This window comes from Amaranthus tricolor, chromosome 17 (assembly GCF_026212465.1).
Source record: "Amaranthus tricolor cultivar Red isolate AtriRed21 chromosome 17, ASM2621246v1, whole genome shotgun sequence".
NCBI lineage: Eukaryota > Viridiplantae > Streptophyta > Magnoliopsida > Caryophyllales > Amaranthaceae > Amaranthus > Amaranthus tricolor.
Genome location: NC_080063.1, coordinates 11,984,653 through 12,003,332, shown reverse-complemented (window position 1 = coordinate 12,003,332; position 18,680 = coordinate 11,984,653). Strand labels below are relative to the sequence as shown.

The 18,680-nt window shown below is 31.5% G+C and overlaps 2 protein-coding genes across 2 annotated transcripts; one reads left to right on the top strand and one right to left on the bottom strand.

Moving 5' to 3' along the window:
• Positions 1-2,056: 2,056 nt before the first annotated feature.
• Positions 2,057-4,485, top strand: LOC130804200 (uncharacterized). The gene is made up of 4 exons (XM_057668560.1): positions 2,057-2,450; positions 2,884-2,977; positions 3,952-4,007; positions 4,127-4,485. The coding sequence occupies exons 1-4, from the start codon at positions 2,352-2,354 to the stop codon at positions 4,286-4,288; spliced, it is 411 nt and encodes a 136-aa protein (XP_057524543.1). The 5' UTR covers positions 2,057-2,351; the 3' UTR covers positions 4,289-4,485.
• A 3,235-nt stretch (positions 4,486-7,720) lies between these two features.
• LOC130804136 (uncharacterized) lies at positions 7,721-16,880 on the bottom strand. The gene is made up of 5 exons (XM_057668471.1): positions 16,470-16,880; positions 10,733-10,810; positions 10,567-10,651; positions 9,858-9,946; positions 7,721-8,207 (listed from the first exon to the last, which is right to left on the bottom strand). The coding sequence occupies exons 1-5, from the start codon at positions 16,767-16,769 to the stop codon at positions 8,064-8,066; spliced, it is 696 nt and encodes a 231-aa protein (XP_057524454.1). The 5' UTR covers positions 16,770-16,880; the 3' UTR covers positions 7,721-8,063.
• Positions 16,881-18,680: the final 1,800 nt, after the last annotated feature.

The following is an 18,680-nucleotide window of genomic DNA, read 5'->3' as shown; positions in this document are numbered from 1 at the left end:
CGACAACTACCTTATTTTATACTATGACTTTCTTATGCTTAATTTTTTGTCCTCCGCTTGAACTCCTAATCATGAAACAAATTTTACGGCCAATATAGATGACTTTGCGATTAATGTGACCTTATTTTGTTCACTTGTAAACTCAAAAACCTTTATAATACAGTCGCAATACGGTAATACAACTTTGTTTTTTACGATGCTCCTAAACACTAATGATTCGGTTTTATTTAGGTGGACCAGTAAGATTCATGCATGTAATCGTAAAAGCCTTTGCATGTAGCTTCAATTCTATACAATTGGTCTACAACAATGGGAATTCCCATAGCACACTCGTGAAGGTACATATTTTGTGGAAACACAAGAGGCTAGCATGCTAATCAACAGTAAGTAAGACTAATTAACTAGATAATGGTGCAAATATGACTATTAGGCTATTAGTGGACATAAATTTCCAAAAATAAAGGAACTTAAATGGTTCATTAAAGCTACTTAGCTCAGTAAATCCTGCAAGAAAATAAGATTAAGCTTTATACTCTTATAAATTTGAAAGATTTTGAAGCATTGAATTAAAAGGGGGAAGAAGGGAGACACAAATATGTCCCACATTATGATCTTAGAAAACCAGGACAAGAAATGGTGTTCCACTTGGGTAACAAATGGGCAAACCGCCCCCTATCCTCTGTTTTTATATATATACTCTTGGCTTTTTATACTAGTATAGTAAACTATAGTAGTAGTCGGTGAAATTTGTAACAAAATTTGAAAGGCAAAAATTTATAATTTAGACCTTAATATCACCTCTCTAAGGATTTGATTAGGAATAGAAGTAGTTGGTGGCGTCTTATCCACGTTTTAGATCACTAAGTCCGTCTCATTTACCCATCGTTTGTTATTGTTCATTGCCTTTAATTATCACTCTTTACCTCCTTTACTTTTATCTTTATTTTTAGTTATTTGTACGTATTCTATTTGTAAGTTGTATATTTCTCTCTCTTTGAAGACCTTTCTCGAGTCGAGAGACTCTTTGACCGCACTCTTCTTTATGGATATGACCTGTTGTCTTTCTTCTCTCCTCAAACCCTGACCATAGTTTTCTATGAGCGGGATACACCGAGTATAATGATGACGACCCTAACTTGAGTTTAAAATGAGTGGTAAAAGTTAAATGTTTTCACTGTTTAGATGTAAAAATATTAATGTTACTACTAAATTAATTATTATTATTATTATTATTTTATTATTTATCATTGATAATTGTTTTTCTGTGCTCTTATAATAACGGCGGAATTATTTTATTATTGAATTGCAACTAATTTAGTGGCCATATCATATAGTTGTTTAAGAATTTATAGTTTAAATATAGCTAAAAAGTTTAGTCATAGAAGTAAGACAATAAAGGTGTCTACTCGTTACTATTAAAGCAACATGTTTATTACTAAGATATTTAAATGTGTCTTTTTTTAATAAAAATGCTGGCTACTTATTGATATATAAATTGACAAGTTATTAGTTAATTTGAACTTTGTTTTGTTTTGAAAGCAGTATGATTGAAGAGTCATTAATAAATAATTGACGATTTGTCAATAAGAGGTTGATATATATGTTGACAAGTCTTCGTAGGTTGTTTCATATCAATTTTTTGAGGACATTATCTTTTCCAAATCTTTTCAAAGCTAATAAGTTGTAGGATGGCTTGTGATCAAGTTGATCAAATTTTCAAGAGATGGCAATCAGTATTTTTACGACATTTAAAATATTACTATGGAAAATTCAATAAAATAAAGGAAGTAATAACAAAAGTATTTATCATCTATATCAAAAGACATCTATCCCATTATACTTAAAAATCCTTCTCTTCTTGACTTAGCTTAGCATGTAGCCATGTAATATCAATTTCCATGAAAATATAGGTAGATTAGTGTATCTTGTTTGACATAAACAGTCATACATACATACATGTATAGACTATAGTAGTAGTTGTGGGGCAACAATATAGCCCCCACAAAAGTTGAAAGTGCTAGCAAGAAAAGGAGACAAGGGTAGTCCTTGAAGATATTGATTTGGCAATATCAAGGTTCATCATGACACAAACACTTCCATGTTCTTGCAATTAAGAACCCCTCTCACTTTTTCATATTTTTGTTTTTTTATAAAATTTTTCTTATAAAATCTTGTACTTATAAATAACCTCCAAATTTAGGATAGTCTTCTATAAACTTATCCACTACTACAAATACTACTTACACTAAACAAACTCAAAAATAAAGCCCTAGCTAGCTTGCAACTTCTTTAGGTTTTCAACTTAAATTTTGTTACACATAATAAAGATACATCTACAAATCATCATCATCATGTCCATAGTTTCTCTTATTATGTCCATGTTATTGTTACTTCCAATGCGTGCATGCAGTAGTGCAAGGCATACTTTTGATCTTGCCTCCTATAGTAAGGTAATAACTCTATGTACTACATGCATGATGCATCATATATATATATATATATATATATATATATATATATATATATATATATATATATATATATATATATATATATATATATATATATATATATATATATATATATATATATATATATATATATATATATATATATATATATATAATACATGATCTACCTGGGTCATGACTGAAATTATTTAATTAAAAATCTATTAATTTTGAATTATATAACATATAATACAAAAATATAATTGTCGAGTTGATTTAGTTACTTATGCAAAAATGAGTGTTTAACTCATCTTATATTAGTATCTTAAAATCGCCCCTATTTGTACTAATATGTAATGCATGGTTAAATGATGTGTATCAACTTAGTTTTATGCATAATAATATGTAATTAATTTCTACTCTTATTATATAGTTACAGGATGCAGAGAAAACAAACCTAGTTTATGACACAGTTGATCATATCAAAGGGTTTCCTATGACTAATATGGGCACTAAAACATCTTCAGGTATGTTATAGACTTACATACAAGTATGTGGTACATATTTATTTGTTCCAAAAGAGTGATCTATAAGTGTATACTAGGTCATAAAAGTATTAACTACTTCTATATATCAATTATTATGAGAGTGATATGGTATAATAAGACTTGGCTATAGTAATATCTGAGATTTCAGTCTTGTCTCAATTAGAAAGTAAGTATCATATATATTTTCAAATAAAGTCTTAGATTCGATTCTCATCTAATCCCCACCTTTCCTCGGCTTAACCCTGTAATAAAAAAAAAAAATTCGATTAGTGACGTTAATTGAAAGCTATTGGGTGATGACTTTTGTGTTTGGTCCATGGACCACCAATCTTAAATATAGACCATGCAATTCATCATGCGCGTGCAACCCTTCATTTGTTGTACTTCCTACATCAATTATAAATTTTATTAATTATATGTGAAAACGTTTTAATATGATAATTATAAAGACATGACGAGGCTATTATTTTCTCAAAAGAGAGCTAAATATACTCTCAATAATTAGATAAGTGAGATTGATAAAAGTTTGTTAATTGTGTCTTGCATGCTTATGGCTTAGCATATTTGTATTTTTAATGTAGTTCTTATAAGAGTTAAGGTTTCTTCTTAGAAGGTCCATTTGACTAATCTCATGTTTCTTCACACGAGAGTCCTTTAGGTTAGAAGCAAATATCTTAATTGACATGAGCTGAATAAGATTCAAAACAATGATTCTTCGGTCACATTGACTTCTAATATCATATCAAAAAATCAATTTAACCAAAAGATTATGCTGATCGATTGTTACAACCCTAAGATATATTATATATTTTTTATCCGATAGGGCCATGCTATGGTGAATAATTTCAAATAGACTTATTATGTATTAATTGAAGACAACAATTTTGAAGATGTGAGCTCTCTTATATAAACTGATTTAGTTTTGTAAAATAATTTTAATTTATAACTTACAGAAATCACATCAAGTGCAACTTTGGACATGAGCACAAGCCAAGTGATGAAAAAGCAGGTATTGATATATACTATATTATTATCTTAGCTTCTAGAAATTAAAAAATAATTACAAACATAAATTATATTATGAACAAAATTATATTTATTTATAATATTATGTTGTATTATTGATAGGGTTTAATAGGAAAGCAAAGATCAATGTTAGAATCTGAGTCATCTCACGATAAAATGGCCAAAAAGGCAAGTGATGCAAATGAAGGTGAAGGCGTTGAAGACGCAGTGGTGATGGATTATGTTGCGCCACATCGCAAGTTTCCAATCCATAATCAACATTAAGGCTTAAATCTTAATTATTATATTGATCTTATAGTTTTCATATCTTAAACAAAGTTTACTTGTAAACTTGATTAGGGTTATTTTCTATTCCTATAAGGAAAATTTTACAATGTTTGTTTTTCTAAGCTTATCACTATAACATTTTAGATTAAATATAATTTTGTAATACTTTTATGATTAAGTTTTATGGAGTGTGTTAAAATACAAATCTTTTAAAAGTTATTTAATTAATTTCTATTTTAAATAAATAATTTGTATTTTAGTAATTTGTTAATTATTACGTACAAAATCTCAAATCACATTAAACAAATCAATGTTGTAGATATCATATGAAGTATAAATGTAGAGAATTATTTTGAAATTTAAGAACTATATAGTTTCGTTTCTATATATTTATGTTTTGAGATGTTTGTATGAATTTGGTCTACAGTATTTTAATGTGCACCAACCTTAAAATGGATAAAAATAGTATGTTTTTCACTTGACAAGTATAACATGAAGTACAATCATTATAAAATATTTGATATTTTTAAGTTAGTGCACACTACAATATTGTGGACTAAGTCCATAATAAAAAATTTTCTTAAGTTTATCATTATCATCATACCCAATGTATTCCGCCCATAAAAAAAATGAGTAGGATCTGAAGAGGGAAGGAAATCGACTAGAGTCATACTTATAAAAGAGAACGTGACCAAAAAATCTGTCAACTCGATAAAAAGGCAAAAGGTAACGGAAAAGGCGATCTTTTTGTATCTAAAGAAAAAGATTTATGTGGATGATTACTTGATTACTAGTTTACTACTTCGTTCGTTCTGAAATACTCGCTATATAACGATTTTGATATTATTCATCGTTCAAGCTTATTTTTGTATATTGTGGCTAATGTGTTGAAAAAATATAGTCAAGTGGGATCTTGTCTAAATTGTCTAATCACATACTTTGATAATACTAAGTTTTTATAATTTTTAGATATTTATAGTTTAATATATAAATAATTAAAATATCACATTAAATTAGCAAATATACTGGAACAGAGAAAATATATATTATATAAAGAAACAAAATAAATAACATCAAGAGGCCATGTTTGGGACGTATGGTCCTTGCGGTTCTTCTTTATTACATGAGAGTGATCCTGGGAGCAGTTATATCTGTTAATAACTGCTATTTCAGTTGAGCTCAACTACCATTCTCCCACTAACCGTTCGAATTTTATTTTAATAATTATTATCGTTATCATACTTTTTAAAATTGTGTATTATTTATATATATTCATTTTTTTCTATTGTGCTTGGTGGCTTGGTGCAAGTATGACTTGACTCAGATGTATTGGAATTATGATTATGCGCATATTAATTCCCATGCTTTTGTTCGAATAAGAGAGTAATTAGAATTAACTCATTTATTTTACTGATCACACTTGAGCGTATGTACTTTACATGGTCAACTTATTAGTTTGGTGAAATGGTGCATGGTCATGGAGTACGTTGCCTAGGATATAAGAATATTTCTCTGCTTTTTATGTACTTCTTCCGTTGGATCACACTTGATATTTTTTTTATTTTATTACGTAATTTAATGTGTTATTTTTTAATTAAATTTTTTTTATTGATCTTTTATATTTATTATTTGCTATAGTATATAAAATAAATTTAAATAATAAATAATAAGATTTGTTATTATGTTGTGCCCAAGTCTACCATGTGGCACAATTGTATCTAAAAGCTCTTTCATGGGTTGGTCGGTGTCCCCAGACATAGCTGCTCTCTAAGAAAATAATGTTGCTTTGTTTCTATTAATTTATTATACTTCCTGGAAGTTAATAGGAGTAGTTGTTAGAGTCACTTTACCAATTACTGTTTATCAACTAATTTTATTTCGTATATATATCTTTATGTATATTCTAAAACATATTCAGGTGTAATTTTGTTTGTTTCTTATTGCATATTTTCATAATATTAACTTTTTAGAATTTTTGATCATATGAAAATAAAGACATTAAAGATATTAAAGACTAAAATTATGCATTAAATAGCGTGAAAAATAATAATATAAAAACTATTAAAAAACAGAAAAAGTATTTATCATTTTAATCTATTTTATCTATTTAATTAATAAATTTTCATCTTATCAACCCATTTAAACCTTTCATCTTATTTTCTTCAAACCCATCCAAAAAGTAAAACTTTTACATATATAGCAAACATGTTGAGACAAAGTTTTATACTATTATTCCAATCTTTGTTTAGATTGAAGGGAAAAAAAAAGGTGAGATTTGAATGGTGTATTCATCTTTATTTAAATACCAACTTTTAAGGGAGGAATTCCAAATGGTATATAGACCCTACTTTTACAGTCCGTTTAGTTAATGGTACTAAATGGTGGTAATAAGAATGATTTATAGTATAAATTTCATCAAAAGTTTCATGTAATTCTCATGGTAATGAAACTTTGATCACAAAAAAATTTTCATTACCACCTAATTCCTCCTTTCCCAATAGTAATGCATTGGAATTGATTTTACGAAGAAAATGAGATTGTTGAAGTTGGACAAGCATGGCTTTCAAGGTAGACATGAGATTTTTCAACTAAAATTACACTAGTTTTCATTCCAATTATCATTATTTATTACCACCTACCAAACGGACCGTTAGGGGGAGTATTTTTTTAATCTCTCATCTCTTTTACCTTTTCCTTTCATTTTTTCCATTTAAATTCCTATTCAAACACAATATTAACATAAAAAGCATGGACATTCAATATGCATTGTCCCAATATGTATAGCCGTTCTAAACAAACTAACATATCATTATTTTTCACCGTTGTCAATTAAGAGAAAAAGATTGAAAATTCTCTTTTTATAGTAACATTCAATTGATGGATAATATGGATTGCTTACTTAAGGTCATATTCAGCAAAAGCTTTTGGAATGAATAAAGAAGTTTCAAAAGTCTATTCAATATGATTGTTGCAAAATTTTCTCTCCAACAAACAAGAAAAAAGGAGCCAAAACGAGCATTTGTTCCAATAAATTATAGAAAACAAAGATGGCAAAATAATCAAACCGAAAAAAAAAAATCAAGAAATCATGATTAGTCTTGGATAAAACTTTTCTTTTTAATTATATGGTAGACTAAGGTAAGGTGAGGGTTAGGTGATATTCAATCCCAAGACCCCATTCGAAAAAAATAATAATTGCTCCGACTGAAACAAGACCAAATTCTCAATATTTCATATATCTTTATCTTTGGACTTTAGTAGGAAAAATTGATAACATTGTGTTCAAGTACTCTGAATCTGTCAAGTTTGAACCAATGTGTGTACTGGAACAAGAAACATGTTTCAGGAGGACAAATTCTGTAACCTGTCATCTTTGACAATTTTGAAATCAAATGATACTCCCTCCTATGTCCCAAGATATTGCTATTTGCTACATAATATAATTGCACAAATTTTTTTTAAAAAAATTAGGAACGTTAACACTGTACGAAAGTAAAAGAAAATGTACGAATAAAAATTAGAGAAAATGATAGAAATATTTCCCAAAATGAAAATATTACACAGTAAAATAGATGAACTAAAATAGAAATGTTGGTATACTCAAGGAGGTGATTACTTCATGAATGCTTTTTCCTGTAGAGTGTATACGAGTTGAAGGGTTTTACCGTTCAAACGACGACAAGTATCTCCAATGAAGAAACAATAAATTGAGTATTAGATCATGAAATAATAAGACGAGAAAATGAATGGATATTGGTTAGATCCTGAAGAATCAAGTAGAGCTGCAACTGAAAATGAAGGGCTTCACAAATTTGATAAATTCGGATGTCTGTATCCCCAATTTTAAGTACACTTCTCCACCCCCCAACCAGAAGTACTCTGGGGAAAGCTTTACAATTGCTTCGTCCAATATAACCTGAGAGCAGACACAGGCCGGAAGTAAAGAAAACATCAATGCAGCTTTAACCGAATAAATCAATGAAAGGAAAGGAAAATTATGTAAACTAAGTATAATGACGTAGATTAACTCCTTGTTGGTGACTGCAGACAGCAGAAGCAAAGATTTTACGATTCTAAGTTCGTATAATACACACTACAACAAGAAAATGGAAGGGGCTATTTAACAATGACAGCCGACATGTCACAGTTACTCGGAGTCCAGAGAGTTGACTTCCATATTAGGTTCACGGCAATTTGCCTGGGGAGAATAGACGGTCTTTTCAAGGTAGGCTTTGCCATGTTTCTTTGGTTGTTTATTTCAAGAATTATTTTCCAGATTAATGAACAAACATTAACACTATGTTTGGATAACATTATTGGAAGGAAACAAAGCGAAGGGAAAGGAAGGGGAGGGGAAAGATGGGAATACAATCTTTGCTTCTGCTAATTGTATCCAAATGAGGGAAAAACAATCCCTCCTCTTTCTTTCTCTCCATTTCATCTTATCCAAACATAGTGTAAAAAAAATTCATCATCCATCAAATCGCTGGATAGAAAATATTTTAAAGAAATCAAGGCAATTGTTGTACAAAATGTTTCAAGTTTTCACTTTGAATGCACATAATTCACAAGTAATACAGTGAGCACAGCATCTTTTACAGTTGATTCTGCAACAACTTGAAACTATGGTTTAACCATGCATGTGGAGATAGCACAGTAGTAATAGAATTTATCTTTATCACATGATTCAAAGTATTCCAACTCTAAGAACTGAAGCTATACGTTCCGATAAGAAATTTATAGACTTCCAAACTAAAGTTTAAATCTGAGTGCTATGCAAAAATATTAGATAAAAACCATGCTTCCCTTTCAGCAGAGCTTTTAAAAGGTTAACGATCAGGTAGTTGTATATTACTATAACACAATTTTTTCCAGCTTAAGTTGCATATACTCTGTGAACTGACTATCACATCAATTCGTCAACAATATTTACACTTGCGGATTTGGGCTAAAAAACTGACTTCTCATAAGGGAAAAAAAAACTCAGAAACATGACAAGCTGGAAAGATTCTTTTGACTGCTTGTGCACAAACATACAGGATAAGTAGACCAAATTACAGCAGAGTACGAGTTCTAAAACTCAAAATTCCAACATAGGTTCCAGCTTCAACATGAAGAGATCACAAGTGGTGAGGTCCAAGGATAGTCTGATGAATTGATTGCAAGGCAAACGTAGGACCCATAAATATCTACCATATAATAAAACAGACAACCATAAACAGGACAACAAAATTTGATTGCTTGCCCAGACAAAAAACGTTCCTGGGCTTATTTGTTGCAGGTACAGGCAGCAAGAGAAAGCAAATCACATGCAAATATCAGAAAGACCAGCTGATACCAAGTGCACACGTTTTGGAATGATGAACAGTTTTTTAGTAAAATAATCATTGAGCCAAATGATATGCATTAAAAAGCAAATCAATAGACAGTGACATATTAACAACCACTAATCGAGATATAGTAATTAAGAAACCATGATTAATCCGTGATGAAATAATTCCTACGACTTTCATTCAGGACTAAAAGCTGAAAATAAGCTTTCTAGACTTTTAAGTTCAGTAATTACCGGTATGTCAGTCTTCATGCCAATGCATGTAACACCATTATGCTCAAAGCCAGTTAAGCTGTTTGAAATCTCCTCTGGAGCAAGCCTCACTGCCAAACAAATAAGATTCAGATATTAAGCATTGAAAGTGAAATGGAGCATACCAAAACAGACTCATTATGATAAGCGTAATATCTGCAACTGACACATTTCTGAAGGCAAAAGGAAACAAGATTCTTCTGGCTCAAAACAACTTATTTCCAGAGAATTAAGAAAAACCAATATCAATCTAGGTGTCCACAAGAAATTGATATTAGGAAGAGTTCATTTAAATTGCAGCCTGAATTCTTAACTTGTTCTTATCTAATCACACTACATTAAATTACCCCAATGTAGAGTTCGATTCAACTCGTTAACAAAGAGCGTCAAATTAGTGTTCGGGTCAACACCACTTGAATCGAGTGTTGAGTGTTGACCGAAATATGCGTCGAACTCTAGTATTACGAGTTGGGTATGTGTTGGAATCAATAGGAAAGGTCATGCAAGCATAAAAAAACTTGTAACAGAACAGAGTTTTCAACTGTCAGCAACCAAAACAAATTCATTTCCAAATCAAGCCATCTAGAATCTTGCAGGGAGACCAAATTTTGTGAAATAAACTGAGTTCAATGAATAGAGCCCTTCTACAGTCAAGATAAAATGATTTACATTGGAGTAAAGAATTACTTACGGTTGAATTTCTTTTTTGGCACTTTGCCCTCATTGAGTGTATATAGGTAGTTCTTGACCATTTCGGCATTGAATCTTGCAGTATACTGAAAATAAAAATCATAAGAATAAAGAACCACCAACTCATACGCTTTAGAGATATATTAGGAGTCAACACAGATGAGCACCTGTACAACAACAACATAATACTTTGAATTGTAGCGGTTGCTACAATCAACAACATGAGACTGGGCTTGAGTATTCACCTAAAGAAAAAATCAAAACTGGTGAGAGCTATTAGCAGCAGAAGTGTACTTTGAGTCAAATGCACTGCCACTCAATGGAATAAAAGTGAAAAGATGGTTACATTGACTATGTGCATCAGAACAACATATATATGCAAGACAAAACAAAAAATAAGCTACCTGAGTTGGATTTAAAAGATATCGATTGATAATAAACTCAAAATAAAACGAAAAAGCAAATCTCCCAACAGGTGAATTTACACTTCCTTACGGAACATAAAGTACTATTTTTAATGGCAGTGGCAAGGCATCCATAGCTTCCCTCTATGGTAGCAGACTTAGCAGCAAAAGGATCTTTTGTGCTAGATGAAAGTACCAACAAAGCAATTTCACCACCCCTCTCCCACACCCCCCCCTTTCCCAAAAAACAAAATAGAACAAGCAATTGTTGATGTATAAAAATGTGTGTGCATATTTCCTCAAGTGGAATAACCCTTTACTTAGAAGAGCCAGTGACTCTAAAATGGACAGGTACGAGCTAGAATATGAAAGCAGCTGATTGTCAACAATATAGTCTTTACTGAAATCATATATCACTCCAAAGAAGGTTTTTCATCAACACAAGCATCAAGTTTAAAATTTTCCTTATGCCTCTACAAATGATAACCTTCTGTAGATGAGAAAGCATGCAGCTAGATAACAACAAGGCTGTCTCTGTTAAACAATATAAAATGTCCATCTATAACCAACCAGGGATATCCCATTGCCTTCAATTTGTTGAGTACCATACGTACGACTTCTAGAAAAATCATTTTTCCATCCAACATTCAGGTAAAGAAGCTCAACTATATTCTTAACGAGGCCGTTTTTCTTTGTTTGACTGGAGAGGACACACCATTTTGCTTAAATTCCTTCAGCTTGATCTCCCTTGCCAATATAATTGGAACAGATGGACCACAAATAAGTTCTAGTATGGAAATATAGAACTTGCACTTCGCAAGAGAAAGAGGATAGGTTCATAAAAATTTCCAAAGTACCATTAACCAGCAAGGCAAAACTCAAGTATTAGCTGCAAAACAGTTTATTGTTGGATAACAAATGACAGATGTGGTATGTCACTGATGGCTCAAAATGATTAAAGATGACCCACATAAGCAAGGCCAAAATGCACAGGATCTCCAAAAGTTTGTACAACAACAAACAATGCCAGAGCCTTAATCCAAAAAATTTGGGTTGGTTACATGCACCAATATATCAATTCCAATAGTCGTCCATATGTATTTTTCTTCTTCATTCATTTTGATTGTCTACCATCTCAATTTATAATTCTAGATCCTTCATATCTTTTTCCACTCATGTCTTCCAAGTTATCTTCGGTCTTCCTCGCTCTCTTTTTTGAGTCTTTCAAACTTTACCAGTTCATTAATACCCAAATCATCCTAAACGATTTTCATTCATCTTTCCTATATATTTTCAACTCTTAAACCTTTTCTTATATCTTCATTTCGAACTCTATCACTCAAGGTTTGCCCACACATCCACCGAAGCATTCACATTAAAATTTTAGGGAATTCTTCACATTGTCAATTATGGTTAGCAAATCTACATTCCCGTGCTTGCATTAGATGTGTGCATGGGAGACAAAAAAATTTATTAAGGGTAAACTTGTTTATATATTGAAGGAAACTTTAGGAGTCAAAAATAGGGATGCCTTAAAATTTGAGTGATGGCTGTGATAGGATGGTTGATACTTGATTACAGGTTAATTGTCAAATGCTTGGCCTAAGTTGATGATTTCATTGGACAATGGACTAGAATAGGGATAAAAACTTTCTTATTATAAACTCAACGAGGTAGAGTTTTTACAGAAATCCCTAGCCACTTTTCTTGTGCCTGTGTAATTAATTACATAATTCATGACTGGACCATGATCAGTCTGTTTCTAGAATCAAAAATCTATGCTAAATAGTCAAGTCATACTGGATAGCAAGGCTGAATGTTGTTGGCTGGTATTTCTCCCTACCTTCCAGTATGGTAGTCTTGTATGAGATCGTCTCACCATGAGATGGACCCTTCTAATTAGCCCATTTCTACAATTGATCACTTTAAAATTGCACATAATCACTTTAACACACTATATACACATGGGTGAGCCCAATATAAATAGTCTCACCATGAGACCGTCTCATTTAAGAATTTGTGTTTTCTCATTGCCTTTCCATAGTTCATGACTGCTTTTTTCGTATCAATTTTTTTGGTCCACTTTTGAGAAAACTTTTTGGGACAAATGTTGCCACTCAAAAAACATAATCATACATGACTTTCTTTATACCTTCTATCGTGATCAAGGGTATAAGGGAGACCTTAAGCATTTAATGCGTGTGGAAGTTTTGCGATCTTACGGTCGATTTGGCTAGAAAGAAACAAATAATCTTTTGTGATTGATTTCCATCGTTGGATATCATTTGAAACAAGGCGGAATTCCTAGAAACTTTATGGGTTAAAGCTATCAGTTTTTTGAGCATTATTCTTTTAATGTTTAATGCGAGAACGATTGGAGTTCTTGTAATAGCTTGTGTTTAATTTTTTTTTTGGACGTCTCATCTTTATTGTTGTACCTTTTTTGCTCCACTAATATAATTTTCTTTAAGAAATAAGTCTTGATATAGCTCACAAAGAGACTTATTTGAGATTCTAAGCAATTTTCAAGAGGCTCCTAAATTTTCACTCTTTAATGCTTTTCATTACATAAACTACAAAAGATAGCATCAATCGGTTTGGACGTCAATGTGCTAAATCAATTATGCCGGTCAACACATCGAGAAACAATGACTTGGGGTAATGACTTAGAACAAAAGGGGGAAGCTAACAAGATCTTTTCAAGTCGATATTTTTAATAGAAAAGAGTTTTTGTTGGTTAAGTAAGACTAGAAATTATCTACTAAATTATTTGAGAAAAAATATATACACACCCCCTGGTCAGGCGAGTATTATATTTCAAGCTAACTTAAGTTTATACCACGTATTAGAGAAAAGAGATCAAACCAAAGCTAAGAATCTCCTCTTTACCCTATTTCTTAAACTTGTCTCAAATGATGAGCCCTTGAACTTTTAAGGTGCCCATCTTACAAGCTATGGGAAGGAAGCACCTTGATACTTAGAATTCAAGTCAATCTGAAGCCAAACTGTGGTTTTGGGCAGGAGGCATTTTGTTTAGTATAGTAAACATCATCCTTAGGAATTAGTAAAAGCATCACGATTAAATTGGGGTAACTCTATTGCAAGAAGGGAAGAGTTAAAACTTAAAAACCCAATCAACTACTATAATAGGCTCTTGAATATACATGTACTTGAACAGTTCTTCCCCTTTCTCAAGGCAGTTTGTTCGAGAAACTGCGAGAGAAAAAAATTCCATTTTTGGAGGAAAATATAAGAACATACACATTTATGATAATGTGAATGGGCAAATAACAAACTTTTACAAAAAATAATCAAGATGCAAATATGCCATTATGCGATAAAAAAAGAGCAGCCCATGGGCTAACCTAGAGAATATGATAGATGATTAGGATTATAGCTCATGAAGATGAACAATTGAAAAATTAATAAAGAAATTAAGGTTAAAGATGAAGCGCAAGAACACACAAATTTGAGAAGTGAGAAAATCTTTCAAGCAAATTCACTTGAATGCTACAAAATACACCCAAACAAAAAACTCAATTGTAATGATAATTGTAAAAGTTACTAAAGGTCACATAAAAAGAATATCTTACTAATTATTCACAAGTGCACAAGGTGACAAGGATTCCTAGAGAGAACTCTCACTCAAAGTCCTAGTTTCAGTTCTCCAATCTCTCTACAAATTTCCTCTCTTGTGGTGTTAAACCTAAGTTTAGCAAGAAATGAATCGATTTATTTCTATCTTCACACAAAATAAGGGCATCATCTTCATTCGAACACAAGGTGTACTCAACCGAGCACTTAAAGCAAGGTCGAACGTCTAGTAACAAGGTGCATGAATGAACAAGCAAAGGTTGTGCTCATCCAAGCATACTAGCAACACTAGTCTAGAAGCACTTGGTAATTCCATAGCTTATTTGAAAAAAGAGCATGGAAACAAGCAACATCACTACACTTTCATACACACTAGACTCCTTCATATATCTTCCTCATTTACTCGATACGCATTCACGCCTCCAGTCACCACTCAACAATTCTCACCTAGACACAATAAGTAATTGTGACAAGTAACAACACCATATGCAAAATCGTGAATAAACCAAAATCATTCAAGCTTGGTTTTAGATAATCCTTCACTTGTTGGAGCAGTTCCTTTGCTAAATCAAGTAGACAACACGACGGCTAAAGACAACACTTTTCATACACTTTAAACTCTTCCATACATCTTTTTTCATTCATCCAATACATATTCAAGCTTCCATATCAACATTCAACGGTGATTTTTTTGTCAACTCGGGTATTTGGATCAGCTTGCGCACACCAACTATTCCTTGAGACCCTGAAGTTAACAATCAGGAAAACTTATAGTGGCCCTAAAGGGATTTGAACATGTAATCTCTAGGATATAATCCCAGAGCTCAACCGGTTATGCTACCACTCAAGGTTCAATCAACAGTGATTATTGAATCAAATTTCAATAGACAACTTACATGATGAATTCCTCCTCTAAAGCGTGGACATTTTTGCTTAATGAGCATACTTGTATATTGATCTCAACATGAGATATCAATAAAAAAATGTCAAGGTCAAGTTGAACTCAGGCTATGACTTGTGAGATGAACCTTGTTTAGAACTACAACATTCTAATATCGATTTGCTCTTTCTGAATTTTTAAACTTATATATTAAGTCTAGCTAGGCTCATCTCATTTACAACACAACAATATCGAGCTTACTTCCCTAGGAAAGATACTGAAGAAAAGGAGGGGTGTTTGCAACTATTACAAGTTCTTCAAGTGCAAATAGCAATTTCAATCCTCAAGGCTCAACCTAAAGACCAATGAGCTGAAATAACGGTTTCCAGGCCACATATCAGCACATGTGCTTTCTCAAAGTCGACTGAAAAATTTATGTTTTGTTTGGATTCTAGAAACTAGAGTCATGAAGAGATGGATTTTCCTCCATCTAGATAGCATATGGGGAGGGGAGAAGATTGGTGGGTCGACACCATTCCAATTTTGTGAGAAACAAATCTTTCTTACTATTGAGAGATTTGAACTTAAAACTCATCAAACTTCCCTCCCATCCTCTTAATATTCATCTTTTTTTGTCCAAACATACTCTTCATTCTAGTACTTTCATCAATAACTCACGTCAACCTAACCAAATTGTCTAGCCTCCGTGGTGGCAAGTACATATTCCTCAGGAGACTTGAATTCGATTCTCATTGATCCCTCCCCGGACTATCCTATAACCAAAAAAGTTTCTATACCAAAAAACCAGATTCTAATTGCAAAGCAAGTTTTAAAACCAAACTTAACCAAAAAAAGAAAAGAAAAAATCAAAATTAGAACAATCACCGTATTATACGCTTAACATACACCAACCAATACAAATCCATACCACACTGACTAATATTTATCTGCATCCTTGAAAAAATAAGCAAAAATCAACTAAAAATGCCAGAAAAAATTATTATTGATTCAAAAGGAAAGACATACCAAAACAATACTTTTGCAAAGATGATGAATGGAAGGTGCAGAAAGAATGTCTCTTCTGAATTCAAGAGGACGATCATAATAATCGGAGGGAACAACCTTGAAAGTGAAATCCTTGACACCATTGGAACGCAGGATTGAGGAGAGACGTTCGACCGTAGCGTCATTGGAAGCGTCGGCGTCGTTGTGGTCAGAGGAATAGAGAGAAAGAGAAGAAGATAGTTGAAATTCAACGTCTGCTACTCTTTTCAGGATTTGTGTTTGAATTCTTTCCAACTCCTCCATTTCGTTGCCCACTTCCATAACTTTGAAGAGTTATCTGTGCGTGTGAACCGGGAAGAGCCGATAAGGTATCCGCACGCCAGTCGTAGCGAGGTACGTTGTTGGAAACTTGAAGCCTGATAGTTGTACTTTTTGGGCCTGGCTTTTGAAAGTAAAGAATTTCTAGCTAACAAGTCTTGTGAGGAAAATGTGAAAGAAATTATCAAAATTAACAAAAAAAAAAAAAAAAAAAAAGCTTTGGATAAACTTTCTAAAAAAAAGTTGGTCGTGTTAACATTTAATCCTAAGCACTTCAATTTAATTATTGTATTTTTTAATTGATCAAAAAATTATAAAAAATAATTATTTTAAATTTGTAAGTGATTATTTTAAGATTATGTGATCACTTCAAGTCTTAAGACATTAATGGCTCGTTTGGTTAATGGTATTAAATGGTGGTAATGGGGATGATTTATAGTGTAAAATTTCATCAAAAGTTTCATATCATTTCCATGGTAATGAAACTTTGATCACAAAAAAGTTTTTTCGTTTATAAATTTTCATTACCACCTATACCACATCTCCCAAAGGTAATGCATTGGAATGAATTTCATGAAGAAAATGAAATGATTGAAGTTGAACAAGCATGACCATAAAGGTTAGAGATTTTTCAACTAAAATTACACTAATTTTTCATTTCCATTACCACCATTTATTACCACCTACCAAACGGACCGTAAATGTACATTGGATCAACTCAATAGAGATGGTCTCAATTATGTAACCGTTGATTTGAAAATTTGTGCCTTTTGAAAATAATGTATGGTTTCCAAGATAATGAATCTACTCCATCACTCAAACCTCCTTTTACTAAAACTGCTCTCAAATTAGTTTTTGAATATCATACACCTACTTAAGCACATTTAAGCGCCTATTTTTATACACCAAAACACCTACTTTATAAATATAATAAACACCTATTTAATATACCGTAAATACTTGCTTCATACGCTATAAATCCTTACTCCATATAACATAAAACCCTACTCCATATACTATTAACAAAGTACTTCATATACCATAAACACTTAAGCACTTGTAAACACCTACTTCATTATACCATAAATAATAACACGTTCTTTATATACCATAAAGACCTAATTCATATATCATAAACACCTACTTTAACAATTGTAAACACCAATTGCATATAACATAAAACACCTACTACATTTATCATGCATAAACACCAACTTTAACATTTGTAAATACCTAATTTAACCTATATAAAAATATGCATGTTCTATAAACACATGTATTAATCATTATGATAAAACATTTTTAAAATTCAAAATGAATAGAATAAACATTACATGTAAATTTAGATTGAATAATAAACAACTAATTGAAGAAATAGATCAAGACTTATGGAAGAAAATGGCGTATATTTCATGAGTGATGAAGAAAAGTTAAGGCTTAAAATAAGAAAATTATAAATAACTTCATAAGAAGAGAAGTATGTGTTTTTTATTTTGAAAGTTTTTATTTCTTGTGTGAATTAGATTTAATTTGTTTTTGAACCGATCCAAAGGGATAATCTCTTAAAGAAATCGTCTTTCTCAATAATTTATAATTCAAGCAGGAATATATACACAAAATCTCATTTAACATTGTGGGTTATATAGTGCAACTAATTGAAACATTTATTTTTTGTATATAAAATGCCCATTTTTAGTTATTTTGGGTTTAACACATCATTTTGGATATTTAAACCCACACTTTGAATATTAAAAACTTACTCTATTATATTTTTAAATTTATACTTATTATATTGACATTTCTCACCATAATATTGTCTTATAAATTCGAATTTATAAGGCTTGGCCAATGTGGTCATGAACACAAGACAATGAATAAACTAAAAACTTCATTTTTTTGACTTTGCAATAATTT